Here is a 19,040-nt window from a genome sequence, read left to right as displayed (position 1 = left end):
TTTTGATTTTTTTAGATATATACTTAGGAGTGGAATTGCTGGGTCACAGGGTAACTGTATGTTTAACTTTTTGAGGAACCATCATGCTGTCTTCCAAAGCAGGTGCACAATTTTACATTACCATCAGCTATGTATGAGGGTTCCAAAATCTCTACATCCTCACCAATACTTGTTATAGCTTTAAAAATTTGTATCTACTTTAGGAGCAATAAATGGCATTTCAAAATAGTTTTGATTTGTATCTCCCTACTGACCATACTGTTGAGCATTCTATGTGCTTAGTGGTTATTGGTGTATTGTCTGTAAGAAATAGCTATTCAAATTATAGGTCCATTTAAAAGCTGCCTATTTTACCCATTCAATGTTAAATTTTACAAGTTTTTTTTTTTTTTTTTTTTGGTGATACTGGGGTTTGGTGGTACTCAGAGCCTCATGCTTACTAGGCAGGTGCTCTATCACTTGAGTCTCTCTTCCAGCCCCTCTTTTCTTTTCTGCTTTAACTATTTTTTTTTTTTTTTTGGATGGGGTCTCAAGTTTTTTTTTTTTTTTGCATGGGCCAGTCTCAGACAATGCTCCTCCCAGTCTCCACTTCCTGAATCACTGGGAACATAGCCATCCCCTAAGAGTTCTTTATGTATTCTGGATACCAGATCCTGATATACATGATTTGCATATATTTTCTCCATCTGAGCTATCTTTTCTATTTCTTAAGTGTCTTTTGAATAACAAAACCTTATGTTTTGACAAAATCTCAAGTATCTCATCTTTGTTTTGCTTGTGCTTCTGAAATCAGACCTAAGAAGCTACTGCCTAATATAAGGTTAAGAAAATTTGTACTTGCTTTTCTCTTTGTTTTGGCTATTCTGGGTTGCTTGTTTTTCCATAATAATTTTAGGATTAGTTTCTCACTTTCTACCAGAAAGTCAGCTGGGATTTTGACTGGTATTTTATCAGTATGGGGTAGCATTCATACCTTAATCATAACTCTTCCAATGTAAGAACATGGGATTAATTCCATTTTTTTAGTATGTTCTTTTTAAAAAGTGGTTCTTTCACTATCTTAGTTAAATTAATTTCTAAGTTGTTAAATTGCTTTTGGTACTATTTTAACTGATATTTTTCTAACTTCACTTTTGCAATTTTACTTGCTAGTGAATACAGTTGCCAGTGGTTTTTGTATACATCTTTTAAGCTGAAACTTTACTGATCTTATTAGTTTTAATAAATATTTCTTAATGGATTCCTTAAGATTTTCTATGTAGAATATCGAGTCATTTGGAAATACACATAGTTTTATTTCTTCCTTCCAATCTGTGTATCTTTAATTTTTCTGCCTCACTGGTCTGGTGAGAACCTCCAATTTAATACTGAATAGTGAGAGTGGACATCCTTGTCATGGTCTTGAACTTTGGGGGAAACTTAGTCTTTCACCAGTAAGTGTGACATTAGCTATAGGTTTTTCATAGATGACTTTGTTAAAGTTAAGTAATCTGATTTATATTCCCACTTTATTAAGTGTTTTTAATCATGAAAGTATGTCAGACATTGTTTTATGCCTTTTTTGCATCTTGAGAAAACCATGCAGTTTTGAACTTACATTCCATTGGCACAGCAACATATGAAAATCATATTAAGTGGTTTTAATATATTGAACTAACCTTGCATTTCTGAGAAAAATTACAATCATGTTGTATAATCATTTTAGTATGCTACCAGATTCAGTTTTCTAGGCTCTGCTGAGTATTTTTATTTCTATAGTCATAACCAATATTGCTGTGCAGTTTTCTTGTGATGTCTTAACTTGGTTTGACATCAGGTAATATTGGACTCATTAAACAAATGCTTTGGTAAAATGTTTCCTCTTCTATTTTTCTAGAAGAGTTTGTAAAAGATTTGTGCTAATTCTTCAATTATTTTTTAGAACTCACCAGCAGCAAAAAGAAAAGAGAAAGAAAAAAAAAAAAAGAACTCACCAGCAAAGCCATTTAGTGCTGGGGTTTTCATTATAAGAAGTGTTATGATTACTAATTTTATTTTTACTTAAATGTTATAGATCTATTCTAATATTCTATTTCTTAATTCAGCTTCAGTACTTTGTATTTTTCTATGAATTTGTCTATTTATCTAACTTTGTTGTCAAGCAATGTTCAAGAAACTCTCTTATAAACATTTATATTTCTGTGAGTTCAGTAGTACCTCTCTTTCATTCTTAATTCTAGCAATCTCTATATTTTCTTCGTCATGCTAGATAAAGGATTATCAATTTTTTCTTATCTTTTCAGTGAATTAATTTTTTATTGCCTTGATTTCCTGTTTCTTGAGTGTTCTATTTCATTCATTTCTTTTTATCTTTTGCTTTTAATAGCTTGCCCTTCCTTTCCTAATCTTTTAAAGTGAAAATAGTTAGATTATTGATCTTAGATCTTTTTTTTGTTGTTGTTCGGGGGATCACACATACATACTATACAAGGACTCTACCTCTGAGTTATACCTCAGCCCAGATCTATTTTTCCTTCTTCTCCTTCTATTATTTTAGTTCTGGGTTTGAACTCAGGGACTCATGCTTGCTAGGCAAACACTCTACCACTTGAGCCATGTTGCCAGTCGTTTTTGTTTTAATTTGTTTTTAGATAAAATCTCCGCTTTTGCCTGGGCCAGCCTCAGACCACAATCCTCCTAATTCCACATCCCAATTAGCTGAGTAGCTGGGAACCAAAGGCATATGCCACCATGCCTCACCTACTTAATGAGATAAGGTCTCACTAACTTTTTGCCCAGGGTGTCCTAAAATGCCCTCCTATCTGCCTTACTCATGGATTTCAAGTTTTGCCACAGCTGTAAAATTTCTTCTCAATATAGTCAAACTTTCTATGCTCCGGACTTAGCATTAACAGGGTCACTTCAGGACTTCCCTACCTGACTGTTCTGAGAGATCTCTTTGCCTCTCTTCTAGATTGGAGTCCCAATCTCCTGAATTCTTGATTCTCTACTTTCTGAATTTTACCCTATTTTGATGGAGCAAATCTCCAGTAACACCCTGAGAAAAACATCTATTTGACGCAAATGTTTTAGTTCTTTGTTTGGATCCTATACAACTTAAAATCAAAGTTGTTTCCCCAGGAAATCTGAAGAGAGTTTTTTCTATCTTCAGTGTAGTTTTTCAGAAATCTGTTGTGATTCTGATTCCCTACTGTCTTTATGAAGCCTACCTTTTTAAGACCTTTTCTTTTTTTCTCTGGTACTTGGGGTTTGAACTCAGGGCCTACACCGTGAGCCACTCCAACGGCCCTTTTCTGTAATGGGTTTTTTCAAGATAGGGTTTTGCCAACTATTTGCTCAGACTGGCTTTGAACTGTGATCCTCCTGATCTCTGCCTCCTGAGTAGCTAGGATTATAAGCATGAACCATGGTCTTTAAGACCTTTTCTTTATTACAAATACTTGGAAACTGCACAATGATGTGCAATATAGTATTCTCCTTTTCACCTGTGCTTGAGTGGGCTCTCTTAACCTAGGAAATCATGTTCTTCAATTCTGAGAAATTTTGTGAAGTTACTTCTTTTTTTGAGGGAGTTGTGGTACTGGGGTTCCAGCTCAGGGCCTTGGACTTGCTAGGCAGGCACTCTACCACTTGACCTATGCCTTCAGCCCTTTTTGCTTTACTTATTTTTCATATAAGGTCTCATGTTTATTCTCAGGCCAGCCTGGACTACAATCCTATTTATGTTTCCCACACAGCTAGGGTGACAGGTGTGTGCCACCATGCCCAGCTTTTTTTATTAGGTGAGGTGTGATCCTCCCAATCTCCATCTCCTGAGTAGCTAAGATTGCAGATGTGAGCCACAGTGCCCTGCTTAACCTTACTTTCATTGACACTTTAGAATCCCTCAAGTCCTAATCTTTTATGAATGAACTTGGAGGTTCTTGTTGGCTTTTATTGCTGTAGATTTAAGTTTCAGCTTCCTCTTGCCTGTTCATTCATTCACTCAACTGTTTCTTCCAGCATTCAAAATCTGATGACATTTGTTGCCTGACATTTTTCCCTCACTGTTTGTAACTTTGACAAGTTTTATTCCTTGTCATAGCATTTTGAAAGAGTGATAATTAAAATGTAAATTTAATATGATGCTTTTTTTCATTTTAAAGTAAACTAAAGATTCAAAAGTCAACAGGCCATATAATATTAGGCAGTATAGGAAGAAATAATAAATATTGTCAATATTATAGAAGAGTGCTGAAAATCAGTGGAAAGTCAGGATTCCATACTTTTTGGGGTCGGCTTTGATTTGTGTTTAATGTGCTCTTTGGTAAAAAGGTATTTAACAAAATAAGTCAGAGTAAAACTTTTTTTCTGTTTTCTATTCTTCTCATACTGCCTTGCTGCCTATATGAATTCTGCCCACTTGAGAAAAGATTATACTGTTAGTAAAGCAGACAGTGAGAAAACTCAGTGCAGTTATAAACTGGTACAAAACCATCTGGTACGCTTCTGAAGGTTGTTTTCATATTTCATGGATTTATACTACTCTAAGTGACCTTCAACTAGGTTTTGATTACTAAATATGCCAAATGGTAACTTAGGTACAAAGGCAGAGAGCAATGACAGGATATGGTAATTAAATAGTTCAATAGTGAAATGTTTATGTTTAATGCTGAAAATTTTAGTAGGGGTAGATATATGGATGAAAAAAGCAGGTCTTTTTGGTTTAAAAGTGGGTAGGTCTAAAATGTAAAGGGTAAAGAGCTATGTGACCCCAGCCAAATAATTTAGTCTCTCTGAATCAGTTTTAAAACAAAACAAAACAGGGCTGTGGACATGGTAGCAAGCACAAGATCCTGAGTTCAAACCCCCATCCAAAAAAAAAAAAAACCCTCCCCAAACAAAAACCGACCCACAAGACAAAACAATCAAATAAAATTACCAACATGCATTGCTAATGCATCATCATCACTGGTGAATGGAAGAATCAAATGAGATAATATGTGGAAAAAGAAGGATACAAATTAACTTTTGCTTCACATGGTTTCTTGAAATTTAAGACATTGTTATTTATCTTAAAAGGAATAAAAATCAATTGAGGTAAGATTATTTTCTTGAAACTGAGTATAACAACTAAGTCAAGAATCTCAAATACATTTTTAATAGAAACTATTAGACAAATATTAAAAGTCAAACAAAAAATCAGCAAGGAGAGAGAAAGTAGATGAAATGTTTCAAGAACAACTTGCAGTGCAACTTGATGCCCAGTAAAATGGGACTTCCATCTAGGCAGAGAAGGGCAGCAGGATATCAGCAGCTTAACAACAAAAGGGAGTCATTCCATTTGAAGAGAAACCTACAAAATACCATTCTGAAATTATGAAGAGGAGTGTGGGTGATGTGTCCTGCACTTCAATCTACTTGTGTCCTATGTCATTAGCTACATGTAAGCTGAACTTAAATGCAGTCTAGCTGGTGAATGTGCAAACAGTCCAATGTGAGAGCACAAGACACCTGAGGAAAATCTATAAATTCTGGATTTGATCAGGTCAGATTAGAGTTAGTAGTGGGTCTTCTGCTTGAACTGCAAATGTGGAAAATGCTCATGATTTCATAACTTTACTCTTAAACTATTTCTCTTACTTGAATTACTTGAACACCTTACAGCTTCACTGGGAAATGAACTATTACATGGAAAAACTAGTTACAGTTTCGCAAATGGAGAACATAAATTTTTAAGTTAGTTTGTACAAAATTTAATTATAGTGTTTATAATTGGAAATTGATCTCCTACAATAAGAAAGTATGATACAAAATGATTTAAAAACTTATTCCACAAAGCACAAATCTTAATGGGCCAGATCCTTGGGAAAGAAAAGAATATTCTGGGCTCGGATGTAACTCAGTTGGGAGAGTACTTGCCTAGAATGCTCGAGCTGATGGGCTGGATCCCAAGCACCACAGTAAATATGTGTGTGTATATTGTACGTTTCAGAGCTGGGGATATAGCTCAGTGGTTTAGTGTTTGCCTCGAATGCTTGAGGCCCTGAGTTCAATCCCAGTATGACAAAAAAAAAAAAAGGAAAAAAAATATTGTGTGTTTCTTATCTGGTGGAGCACTTACCTAGCAAGCTCGAGCCCTGAGTTCAAGCTCTAGTACTGCCAAAAAATACATAGAAGTATTATGATTAAATGGTTAATTGATATTAATTCTTTAGTATCATGGTCACAGGTTATTTTAACTCTTCTTGAATGATTTGTTAAATGCTTTACTTCTGATATCTTCTTTTGTGGTACTGGGGATTAAACTCAGGGCCTCATGCTTGCTAGGCAAGCACTCTACTATTTGAGCCACACACCTGGTCCTTTTGCTTTTAGTTTGTTTTTTAGATAATCTTCCGCTAACTATGTCTAGGCTGGCATTGAATTGTAATCCGCCTACCTCCACTTTCCAAGTAGCTTGGATTATAGATGTGCCCCATCAAGCCTGGATTGTTTTTCAGATAGTCTTGCTACCTTTTTTCCTGGGCTGCCTCAAACTGCAACATTTCTGTCTCTGCCTCCCAAGTTGCTGGGATTACAGACATGCACCACCATGCCCGCCTCTACTTTTTAAAAAGTAACTCCTTTACCTTGTCTTTAATTATTCAATATCTGTGAGTTTCAATGTTATCCATCAATATTATCACCATAAATAGAAGGCATAGATTAAATCAAATTTCAAGCTATACTTCAGAAATATTAAAATGAAAATGATACTTTTTCCCCATTAGTTGCCTTCTTTACATAGAATAAACAATGGTGCAACTGCAAAATCTGGTTTGTATTTGATAAAAATAACTTGATTGATATAATAAAAGATTCTACACACCTTTAGTGACTGACTAAAGACATACCGCTCAAATAGAATGCCTTCTCATACTGGCTTGTATATCAGTTTTGTTCCCTGACATTGTGTGTGTGTGTGTGTGTGTGTGTGTGTGTGTGTGTGTGTGAAGCAATAAGTGATTTTCATCTATAAAACCATTACCTTGGTTTGATGTTCATATGACAAAAGGTTTTGGTTTGTTTGTAAACTTCCTTTAATAAACATCTACCTCTATATGTCATTTGTTCTTTAGCTAATGATAAAATCTCTGAAAATTCTGAGTTTTATTTTGGGAGGACCCTAAATTTTTTTTAAGCAGTACTGAGGTTTGAACTCAGTGTCTCCTTGTTACTAGGCAGGAGCTCTACCACTTGAGTCATACCCATACCCATAGCTCTTGAGTTTTGTTTTGGGTCTAATTTATTCTATTTACTCTTTTCAATTCCACTTAACATAAAAAATATACCTTCCTAGGGTTCTACTTAAATAAAAATTTATCACAATAATTAAAAAGATTAAAGTAGCAATAGCACTCCTACATCTAGCTCTAGTCACAGATAAAATTACAGTCACATAAATTTACTCTACTTACCTACCTAGGGCCTGGTTTAAGGCCCTATATGCTTGGATTTCATACCACTGACGGCCTGGCAAAAGACCTCTCGATTTTGAGTGGTGGTCATTGTATCGTCGCTTTAGTTCAACCTAATAATTAAAAAATATAAAAATGTACTAGATAATCACAGCTTATTTTAAAAAATCATATTGACTTATAGTATCTTAAATATTTTTTTAATTTTGTTTTTTAGTGATTTTTTTCAGTTCACTTAAAATGGCTTTATTCATCCTTACATTCCCTGAATTCCCTCATGCACATGGTTAAGTGTGTGATATCAAATAGTTTTGAGATAATTTACATACAATAAAATTCACACGTTCAGTATATAAGTAGATGAGTTGTGACAAAGCTTTGGTACTGCAACCGCCCACACAATCATAGTATATAACATTGTCATCACCACTACATGTTCCTATCTATATTTCAACTGATTTCCTTCCTGTTTCACTTTTCCTGGAATTTCATATAAATGTTATCATATAGACAAATGTAATCATTTGTGTCTTTTTCCACTTAGCTTACTGCTTTTGGAATTCATCCATGTTAAAATGTGTATGAGCAGTCCATTCTTTTATGTTATATAGTCTAATAATTTCTGCTTTTTAACTGGAATGTTTAGCCCATTTATATTTAATGTAGCTATTGTTATGACTGGGTTTAAGAGTACCATCCTGCTATTTTTTTTCTATTTGTCCCATCTGCTTTTTATTTTTTGCGTCAAAAACTTCCCCTTATTACTTGCATTTTACTTCCACTGTGAGATTATTAGCTATCTGTCCTAGTTTTTTAATTTTGTTTTTAGTGATTGCTCCAAGGTTCACAACATACTTATTATTTTAACTTATCACAGTCTATCTTAAAACAGTATTGTACCATTTCACATTTGGCATAAGAACTATACAATATATTTCCACTATTCTTTTATGTCTTTTGTGCTCCAGTTGCCATATGTTTTAGTTTTACAAATTCTATGCAGGCATAAAACATTTTGAATAATTATGTTTTAAATAGCATATTATCTTTTATTTTTAAATGTATTTAAATGTATTTTTTAATACTGGAATAAGTTTAGATTTACAGCAAAGTTGTAATATAGCATATACTCTTTACTCAATTTCCCCTAAGGTGAACATGTTAAATTATTATGGCATATATTTCAAACTAAGAAACAAATAATGGCACATTCCTTTTAACTAACCTACATACTTTACTCATATTTCCACTTTTCTCATTAATACCTTTTCTTAAAAATGCGTATCTTTTTACTCACAAATTACCATTTCGGGCACTCTGTGTTTTCCTTCTACCATTTGATATTTTCCTTCTACCTAAAGGACTTCCTTTAACATTACTTAATAGTTGCCTGGAGCCAGTGGCTCACACCTGTAATCCTAGCTACTCAGGAGGATTGCGGTTTGAAGCCAGCCTAGGGAAATAGTTCGAGAGAGCCTATCTTGAAAAAACCCATCACAAAAAAGGGCTGGTGGAGTGGCTCAAGATGTAGACCCTGAGTTCAAGCCCCAGTACCAAAAAAAAAAAAAAAAAAAGAGTACAGGTTTGCCGACGAGTTTTAACTTTTCAGCTTGTTTTCCTGAAAAGTAATATATGTACTGAAGGAAATTAAACCTGTCAACTTAGATTTCTTGAGCCACTGGCTCAAGGTTACTTAGTGAGAGTCACTGGCTCAAGAAATCTAAGTTCGCAGGTTTAACTTCTTTCACAACCTCAAAGATACCTCTCAATTATTTTCTGATTTGCATATGTCTGAATAGAAGTCTGGTGTTGTCCTCTTCTTCTGTGTGTAATGTCTCATTTTTTGGTGATTTTTACATTTAATTGTGATGTGCCTTTTTGTATGCTTAAGTTTTATAAAATTTCTAGAACCTGTAGGCTTCTAGCTTCTATTGAATGTGGAAAAATTTTAGCCATTATGTTTTTTCTTTTCCATCTCAGCATTTTCTTTTTGGCAGTACTGGAGTTTGAACTTAGGACCTTGTGCTTGCCAGGCATGTGCTCTACCACTTGAGCCACTCCACTAGCTCAGTCATTATTTCTTTAAAAAATTTTTTTTTCTGCCTCCACACACTCTTTTCTTCTTGGATTCCAATTACACCTTTATTTGGCCACTTTGTATCACCCCACGTCACTGATGCTTTGTTCATTTTATTCTAGTTTTTTTTATATTACTCTATATTTCATTTTGGGTTATTCTAATTCATATGTGTTCAAATTCACAGATCTTTCCTTTTATAGTGTCTAATCTATCCAATACATTTTTGATCCCATATATTCTTCATATTTAGAAATGTCATAAAGGTATTTTAAAAAATATCGTCTCATCATGGTCATGTTTTTTTCTCCATGTTCAAAGAATACAAAGAACATAAAACATAAGATATTTTAATGTCCTTATCTGTTAGTTCTAAAACCTCTGTCATTTCATTGATTTTCTTCTGTATCAGAGTTTATATTTTCCTCTTCTTTGCATGTCTGTTAATTTTTGATTGGATACTACATACTATAAATATTACATCAATGATTACTGGATTTTGTTGTAATGATTTAAATAGTATTGTGTTTTCTTCTGGAGTGTACTTATTACCTGGAACCAGTTAATTCTTTTGAGACTTGCTTGTAAGTGCTCTTAGAGCAGATCCAGGGCAGCCTTTAATCTAGGGCTAACTTATCCCAATGCAGGGTGGAACTCTTGTCAATTATATCCAATATCTCAGGTATTACAAGGTGTTTTTCCCCCACTATGGCTGGTAAGAACACAAACTACTTCCAGCTCTTTATGAGCTCAAGGAATCATTTGGCTTACTCTTTTTCCTGGCCTTAGTAGTTTCTTCTCACATATATGCCAATCAGTACTAAAGGGGACCCCTTTGCAGACATCTGGAGTTTTCTCTCTGCAGAGTTCCATCCTGTCTGGTTACCTGCCTTGCAAATTCTCACTGATGTAACTTTCATAAAGTCTGTCTTCTCATGTCAGTGAGACTGCTAAGCTCTATTTGGATTTTCACTCCCTACACTGTGCAACTCCAGGCAACAATCTGGTTCAACTATATGATCTTATTCTCTTCTTCTCAGGAATCTTAGTCCTATTATGTCTACTGTTGAACATATACAAACATCGATTCATCATAATATTCAGTGTTCTAGTTCTTTTGAGAAGGGTATATCTGATTTCTGTTATTCCCTTGGTACTAAATTTTATTTTTAAAAAATACAGTAATAGAATTATATAAAGCACATTCATTTTATAATATTTTCAATATTTTGTCCATTTTGTTTAATATGTATTCTTGCACATGTTTTCTTGTGTGAGGAGGGTGTGTAGGAAAAAGGAGCACTGGGCATTTTAAAGTAACTATATAAGGTGATTTATAACTTGGTACCATTCAAATCTTTCTCAGCTATAAATTAAAGCTATTCTGGCTAGAAGAGTTATTATTAAAGGTCTGAGTAATTCCTTCTAGAACATAAGTTCAGACTGAAGTCCATGTGTCATTAGAGGGCTGCGAGGTAAGACTTCTGTGCTTTGTGAAAGCCTTTTGTTTGATGTGTGCCAGGCCCATATTTCTAAATTCACAGCTTTTAAAAAGGTCCTGAGACACTAAAATGCTAAGGAGTACCACTTTCCAGCATCCTCAACAATAAGTTCATTTTTGTAAAGTAAGCTGCTAGGAAAGGGTAAGAATTGCTGAACTGGACAAAAAAACTTCCAAAGTTAGTTTTTTTAAAACTATACAATAGAGACTGATTTTTCAGCTCTATTTAACAATGCAACACTTATTTAAACAATGCAACACTCATATTGGACCTGATGAACAAAAATCTGGAATACTGAACAGAGTCTGGAAACAGACCATTGCTTATTTGACACATAGTAAAGGTGAAATTTGAAATCAATGAGAAAAGGATAAATTATTGAACAAATGCATTAGGGACAACTTTTGAAAAAGCAAGTAACTACTTAAAGAAACAGTAAAGTTGTATCCCCTCATCCATTTATAAGAATATATTCAAGACACTGAAAACCTACAAATGTTCTAATCCTGAAGTGGGAAAGACCATCTCAAGCAAGACTACTGCATTTTTTTCTGGCAGTACCAGGGTTTGAATTCAAGGCCTCGCACTTGCCAGGCATGTGCTCTACTACTTGGACCACACTGCCAGCCCCCAAGCAAGACCTCCATTAAGGCCACAGAGGAAATGCTTTTATAGATTTAATTATCTAAAAGCTAAAAATTTCTAAGGTAAAAGAAATCCAGAAAGATTAAAAACGTGAGAATATATCTAACACATATAACACGTAAGGTGTTAATACATTACATAGAGTTTCTACATATGCTTTTGTGTGGTAATGGGCTTGAATTCAGGACCTTGTGCATGTTAGATAAGTACTATGCCACTTGAGATACAACTCCAGCCCTTTTTCCTTAAGTATTTTTAGTTAGGGTATTGCATTTTTGCTTGGGGCTGGGACCACAGATGCACTCCTCCACATCTGTCTTATTTGCTGAGACTGAGGGGAGCGGAGGTCCTTATTAACTTTTTGCCTAGTCTGACCTTGAAACCAATCCTAGCCTCCTGAATAGCTGGGATTAGAAGCGTGAGCCACTGCAGCTGGCCTCTACATGTAATTTTTTAAAAGATAAAAAATCCAAAAAAAGAGAAAAATAAATAAATAAAAGATTTTAAAAAATCTAAAAGAAATGAAAAGGTACATAAAATTTTTTTTGTCGGGGGGGGTGGTTATGGGGTTTAACTCAGGGTCTCATACTTGCCAGGCAGATGCTCTACCATTTGAGCCACTCCACCAGGCCACGAAATTGTTATTTATAACAAAAATACAACTAGCTTATAAATATGAAAAGATACCTTTGAAGTATACATAGTAATACTAAAATAAAATGTTACTTTTCATATGCAAGAATGGCAGGTACTTAAAAGAAGGATAATTTCATTTCCATGCCACTTATGATGAAGTGAAGTAACTTAGTAAAGTTTTCTACCTTACACATGAACTATTTCCAGCATCAAAGAACAAAGGACAGACAGCAACTCATGAGAGAAAGGAAACTCATTTCTAACCCCCCTATGGGAACAATTTCCCAACCACACTATAGATACTGAGCTGTATTATAGAACACAGTGGTTCTGCTGGGCTTATCCAAGGAGTATATCAATGTTTGGAGTTCCTGGAATCAGTGGGGCAGAGCAAAGAAGAGCAAGTAGATGGAGGTAATCCACAGTTCACATGCAGGCCTTCAGCAAGGTCTTGGTTGAAGGTTTGGTTGCATGTGTTAGGGTGACCCACCTGAGGCTCATCAAAGAGTGCCCAATTCAGGTTGCAAGTAGAACACAGATTAAAAGAAAAAAAATGGTCAAGGAGTGCTTGAAGATGTTGGATTCTGGCTTAGCTAGAATGCAAATATGTTGTTAACACCTGTTAACCCCATCTGAGTCATCAGAAAAGTCAAATATCACATTAGGAATAAGGAGCATAATTCAGAGGACTGCCTATCTAAATTCCTACAAAGAACTAAACCAAATCCTGACCAAGATCCATCGAGGAGAGAGTTTAAAGACTGAGTAATTTGATCAGCTTTTCCCTAATCTCCCCTAATAAATCATCATATTAGATCCACGTAAGTTCAATATGACCGCATACTAATTGCACTGCCTATAAAAAACAAAAATCAAGGGCTGCTACAGTGGCTCAAGTGGTAAAGTGCCTACCTTACAAGCATGAAGCCCTGAGTTCAAACCCCTGTGCCACCAAAACAAAACAAAACAAACAAAGAAACTAAAAATCAAGTCAGGTCTGATGGCTCACAGCTATAATTTCAGCTACTCAGTAGGTGGAGATTGGGAGGATTGAGGTTCGAGGCCAGCCTGAGCAAAAAGTTAGCAAGACCCCATTTCAACCAACAGAAGGCTAGGTGCAGTGGTACATGCCTGTCATTCCAGCCAAACAAAAGGTGTAAATATAAGGATTACAGTTCAGGTCTGCCCTAGCAAAAAAGTAATACCCTATTTAAAAAATGAATAAAGCACAAAGTTCTGGGGATGTGGCTGAAGCAGCCTGGTGCTTGCCTAGCAAGTGTGAGGCACTGAATTCAAACCCTAGTATCATCAAAAACAAGCACCAAAAATCAATATCCTTCAGAAGATAACATAATTCAAAATCTCTATAATTTATTAGGTATAATGACTAGCATACAATAAAAATATTCAGGAAAATATGATCCATAATAAGGGAGGAAAAAATACAGGCAGTCAACAGAAATTAATGAAATGGGAAGAAGCTGTGTGAATAGGAAAGACTTTAAAGTGGGTGTTATCCCACAGAGTGGGAGAAAATATTTGCCAACTATACATCACACAAAGGACTGATAACCAGAATATATAGGGAACTTAAAAAACTAAATTCTCCCAAAACTAATGAACCAATAGAGAAATGGGCAAGTGAACTAAACAGAACTTTCTCAAAAGAAGAAATTCAAATGGCCAAATTCAAGGGCAAACACAACAAGGGGAGTGGACTTTGAGCACATGATAAAGCGAGAGCACACAAGGGAGGGGTGAGGATAGGTAAGACACCTAAAAAACTAGCTAGCATTTGTTGCCCTTAACGCAGAGAAACTAAAGCAGATACCTTAAAAGCAACTGAAGCCAATAGGAAAAGGAGACCAGGAACTAGAGAAAAGGTGAGATCAAAAAGAATTAACCTAGAAGATAACACACATGCACAGGAAGTTAATGTGAGTCAACTCCCTGTATAGCTATCCTTATCTCAACCAGCAAAAACCCTTGTTCCTTCCTATTATTGCTTATACTCTCTCTTCAACAAAATTAGAGTTAAGGGCAAAAAAAAAAAAAAAAAAGAATTAACCTAGAAGGTAACACCCATGCACAGGAAATTAATGTGAGTCAACTCCCTGTATAGCTATCCTTATCTCAACCAGCAAAAACCCTTGTTCCTTCCTATTATTGCTTATACTCTCTCTCCAACAAAATTAGAAATAAGGGCAAAATAGTTTCTGCTGGGTATTGAGGAGAGGGAGGGGGTGGAGCGGGTGGTAAGGGAGGGGGTGGGAGCAGGGGGGAGAAATGACCCAAGCCTTGTATGCATATATGAATAATAAAATAAATAAATAAATAAAGTGGGTGTTATAAATATATTTATGTAACATAAAAACACATAAATTAATGAGCTTTAGGAAGTCACTGCAGAGAAATTATGAAAAAATTCAAATGGGAATAGTACAACTGAAAAATACAGAAGGCAGCAGAACTGGCAAATCTTAGGAGAGCAATAGGAGATATTAAACACATCAAAAAAAGCAAAATAACCTCATGCACACCAAAAAGATACTGGTGGAAAGAATGAAACCATATAAAAGCATCCAGTGTCCCAGAACACATTCTCCACAGACACTGACAGATGACTAATTATGATTTCAGACTTTTCATACTGAGTGAGTGAAAAAAGTAGCTTGTTTTAAGTAGCTCTCAGGAATGCTGCATAAACATTAAAAGTACAACATTTAAAGTAGGAAAATTGATATGACGAGAAGAAGGAAATTATGGTAGCTAAAGAAAGAATGAATTCAATCCAATATTTGCAGTTTGGGCTGGATGCAAGGCATGTAGGCTAGGCATTAGGAATGCAAATATGAATTTAAAAGATTTGGATTTTCTGCTTTGGTTAGGTCTGGCAGCTCATCTCTGTAATCCCAGCTACTTGGGAAGTGGCAATCAGGAGGATTGTAGTTCAAGGCGAGTCCAGGCAAAGTTAGCGAGACCCTTATCTATATCAAAAAACTGGGCATGGTGGTGCATGCCTCTGATCCTAGCTATGTAGAAGGAAAACAGTCTTGGGCCAGCCCTGGACAAAAATACGACAGCCCACCTGATGAACAACCTAAAGCTAAAAACGCTGAGGAGTGGCTCAAGTGGTAGAGCACTTGCCTAACAAGCACAAGGCCCTCGAGCTTAAACCCCAGTAACTTCCACTCTACCCCACCAAAAAAAAGTTCTGCCTGGCAAGGGCTTACGTGAAACACAATAGAATAGGTGCACAAATGGCCATCAACTAAGTATGTTCAAATATTAATTCTGATTACAGTGTACAGAAATGAGGGGAGTTAAGAAATACAGACATGCTATGAATTTGTTGCAAGAGAAATGAGAGCCTGACTTGGAAAGGCAAAGGAACAGACAAGCGGTCCAGGTTGTAACACATTGTGGAGTTATAGGATGTTAATGACCAAGTAGTGATGTGGGGCTTACTAAAGAGAAAAAAGTCAAAACTGTCTCCAAGTTTCCAGCAACTGGGAGGAGTCTTCTAGAGAAGACAACAAGATAAATATGAGGGAAAAGATAAATTTGCTTAACCCATGTTAAAGAAATAATTTCTATACTAAGAGAAAAAGTTGACAATAAGCCAGGCAGTGGTGCGTGACTGTGATCCCAACTAAGGAGGCTGAAGCAGAAGCATCACCCGAGCCCAGAAGTCTGAGGCCAGAGTGGGCAACACAGTGAGGCTTCATCTCCAAAAACTCAAAAACAAAACAAAAAACAAGGAATGTAAGGAGAAAAAAATGGAATAAAGATTTTTTTTTAAACAAAAAGGTCCAGGCATGATGGTTCATGGGATTCATCTGTAATCCCAGCTACTCAGAGGTGGAGACCAGGAGGATTGTGGTTCAAGGCCAGCCCAGGGCAAAAAGTTAGAGACCCCATCTAAAAAACAAAGCTGGGCACGGTGGCATAAATCTGTAATCCCAAGGACACAGGAGGCATAGGTAGGAGGATCACAGTCTGAGGCCAGACCTAGGCATAAAGCATAGGACCTTATTTGAAAAATAAAGTGAAAAAAGGGCTTGGGGTATGGCCCGAGTGACAGAGAGCCTGTCTCACAAGTATGAGGCCCTGAGTTCAAACCCTAGTACCACCAAAAACAAGACAAAATTGACACTAAGACTTAGCTAAACAATCAAAAATGAAAACCCTGGGAGCCAAAAATCTTAGGAATAATAGTATTTATTGAGTTTCTATATAGTTCTATGCACAGTGCAGTTAACAGATATTATCTTATTTAATTATCACAATAATCTTACAAGATAGATATTATTACTTCATTTTATATATAAGAAAACTGAGGATGAAAAAAATTAAGGTAGTGCTAGAATTTGAATCCAGGTCTGTCTGAGTCCAGAGCTAGCTCTCTTAAGAGTGAAAACTCTAGAGTCTAACACTGTTGCTTTTCTGAGAGACATTATTCTGAGGTGCTTTATTTTTCCTATTTGAAAATAAAATGAATATAGAAATCTAAATTAAGTAAAAACTGGTTCTAGAGTTTAACGACAGCGATTTATTCACCTAGAACAAACCAACTAATTAATCTAATATGAAAAAGCAGAATTGTTCCCCTCAGCATGTTAACTTTAAAAGATATCCTCTATGCAATATTACTTAACAGGTATATCAAATAGTATATTTTTGTAGCATGAGCCTAATTAAATGTACAAAAGCAGAATTGCTTTCTTGAAAAAATTTTGGACTTTCAAGATAAATTACCAGAACTTACAGTTTTAAGAATTTATAAAACTATTCAAGAAAGAAACAGTCTTTTCAGTGCAGTCTATAAAAGTTGAGTACTCATAATCTGAAGGTCTGAAATATTTTTTTCTTTTACTCATATGTGCATACAATGTTTGGGTCATTTCTCCCCCCTTCCCCAATCCCCCCTCCTCCCTCGCTACCAGAAGGAAACTATCTTGCCCTTATCTCTATTTTTGTTGAAGAGGGAGTATAAGCAATAATAGGAAGAACCAAGGGTTTTTGCTAGTTCAGATAAGGACAGCTATACAGGGAGTTGACTTGCATTGATTTCCTGTGCGTGTGTGTTACCTTCTAAAGTCATTCTTCTTAACCAATAAAGAAATGGGCACGTGAACTAAACAGAACTTTCTCAAAAGAAGAAACTCAAATGGCCAGAAAACACATGAAAAAATGCTCACCATCTCTAGCAATAAAGGAAATGCAAATTAAAACCACGCTAAGATTCCACCTCACCCCTGTTAGAATAGCCATCATCAGCAACACCACCAACAACAGGTGTTGGTGAGGATGCGGGGAAAAAGGAACCCTCTTACACTGTTGGTGGGAATGTAGACTAGTACAACCACTCTGGAAAAAAATTTGGAGGCTACTTAAAAAGCTGGACATCGATCTACCATTTGATCCAGCAATACCACTCTTGGGGATATACCCAAAAGACTGTTACTCCAGAGGCACCTGCACATCCATGTTTATTGCGGCACTATTCACAATAGCCGAGTTATGGAAACAGCCAAGATGTCCCACCACTGACGAATGGATTAAGAAAATGTGGTATCTATACACAATGGAATTTTATGCAGCCATGAAGAAGAACGAAATGTTATCATTCGCTGGTAAATGGATGGAATTGGAGAACATCATTCTGAGTGAGGTTAGCCTGGCTCAAAAAACCAAAAATCGTATGTTCTCCCTCATATGTGGACATTAGATCAAGGGCAAACACAACAAGGGGATTGGACTATGAGCACATGATAAAAGCGAGAGCACACAAGGGAGGGGTGAGGATAGGTGAGACACCTAAAAAACTAGCTAGCATTTGTTGCCCTTAACGCAGAGAAACTAAAGCAGATACCTTAAAGCAACTGAGGCCAATAGGAAAAGGGGACCAGGTACTAGAGAAAAGGTTAGATCAAAAAGAATTAACCTAGAAGGTAACACCCACGCACAGGAAATCAATGTGAGTCAATGCCCTGTATAGCTATCCTTGTCTCAACCAGCAAAAACCCTTGTTCCTTCCTATTGCTTATACTCTCTCTACAACAAAATTAGAAATAAGGGCAAAATAGTTTCTGCTGGGTATTGGGGGTGGGGAGAGGGAGGGGGCGGAGTGGGTGGTAAGAGAGGGGGTGGGGGCAGGGGGGAGAAATGAACCAAGCCTTGTATGCACATATGAATAATAAAAGAAAAATAAAAAAATATATATATTAACAATATTGTGTCTAGGGGAATTATTTTAGGTAAAAAGTTTAAAAAATACACTTGAAACATATTGTAAAGGTTAACTTTGAATTATTTTTATTATATAAAAATAGATCTTTAAAATTAATAAATACAAAATTATCTTTGGGGAATGACAACTAGGAAAAAGTAAAAACAAAATTAAGGGTTTTAAAAAGGTTGGAAGCCAGAACACCTCACTTTCAAGACATCACAATCTGTTTCACTGTATGCTTAGTGATTATCAGGCTTGAAGATCGATGCCCAATTTAAAATGACATACAGCATATGTGAAAAAGCCAGTTTCTCCTGCCAGCAAATAGCCTAAATGTTAAGTAAACCAAAGGCTGGAGGGGATTAGTTGAAATGTCAAAAGACAACCTTTTACTTTTACCTGCTCATCCTGATAAACACATCCTGACTCCTTAGGCATGCTTTTCAAACAGTTTCTATGTGAAGCAGCAAAAGGCCCAAGGCAAGCTCTGCCATCTTTTAACTGTC

General features: G+C 35.9%; 1 protein-coding gene across 6 annotated transcripts in view; it reads right to left on the bottom strand.

Annotated features, from left to right (window-relative positions):
• Brip1 (BRCA1 interacting DNA helicase 1) overlaps positions 1 to 19,040 on the bottom strand; it is a 135,810-nt gene that overhangs the window by 15,590 nt on the left and 101,180 nt on the right. For all 6 annotated transcript variants that reach the window (XM_074046231.1, XM_074046235.1, XM_074046232.1 and 3 more), the window contains one exon: positions 7,440 to 7,552. In XM_074046231.1, coding sequence (XP_073902332.1) covers positions 7,440 to 7,552 — 113 coding nt within the window. The remainder of the gene's footprint in view (positions 1 to 7,439; positions 7,553 to 19,040) is intronic.

This window comes from Castor canadensis, chromosome 11 (assembly GCF_047511655.1).
Source record: "Castor canadensis chromosome 11, mCasCan1.hap1v2, whole genome shotgun sequence".
In the NCBI taxonomy this organism is placed as follows: Eukaryota; Metazoa; Chordata; class Mammalia; order Rodentia; family Castoridae; genus Castor; species Castor canadensis.
This window is presented reverse-complemented; position numbering and strand designations above follow the sequence as displayed.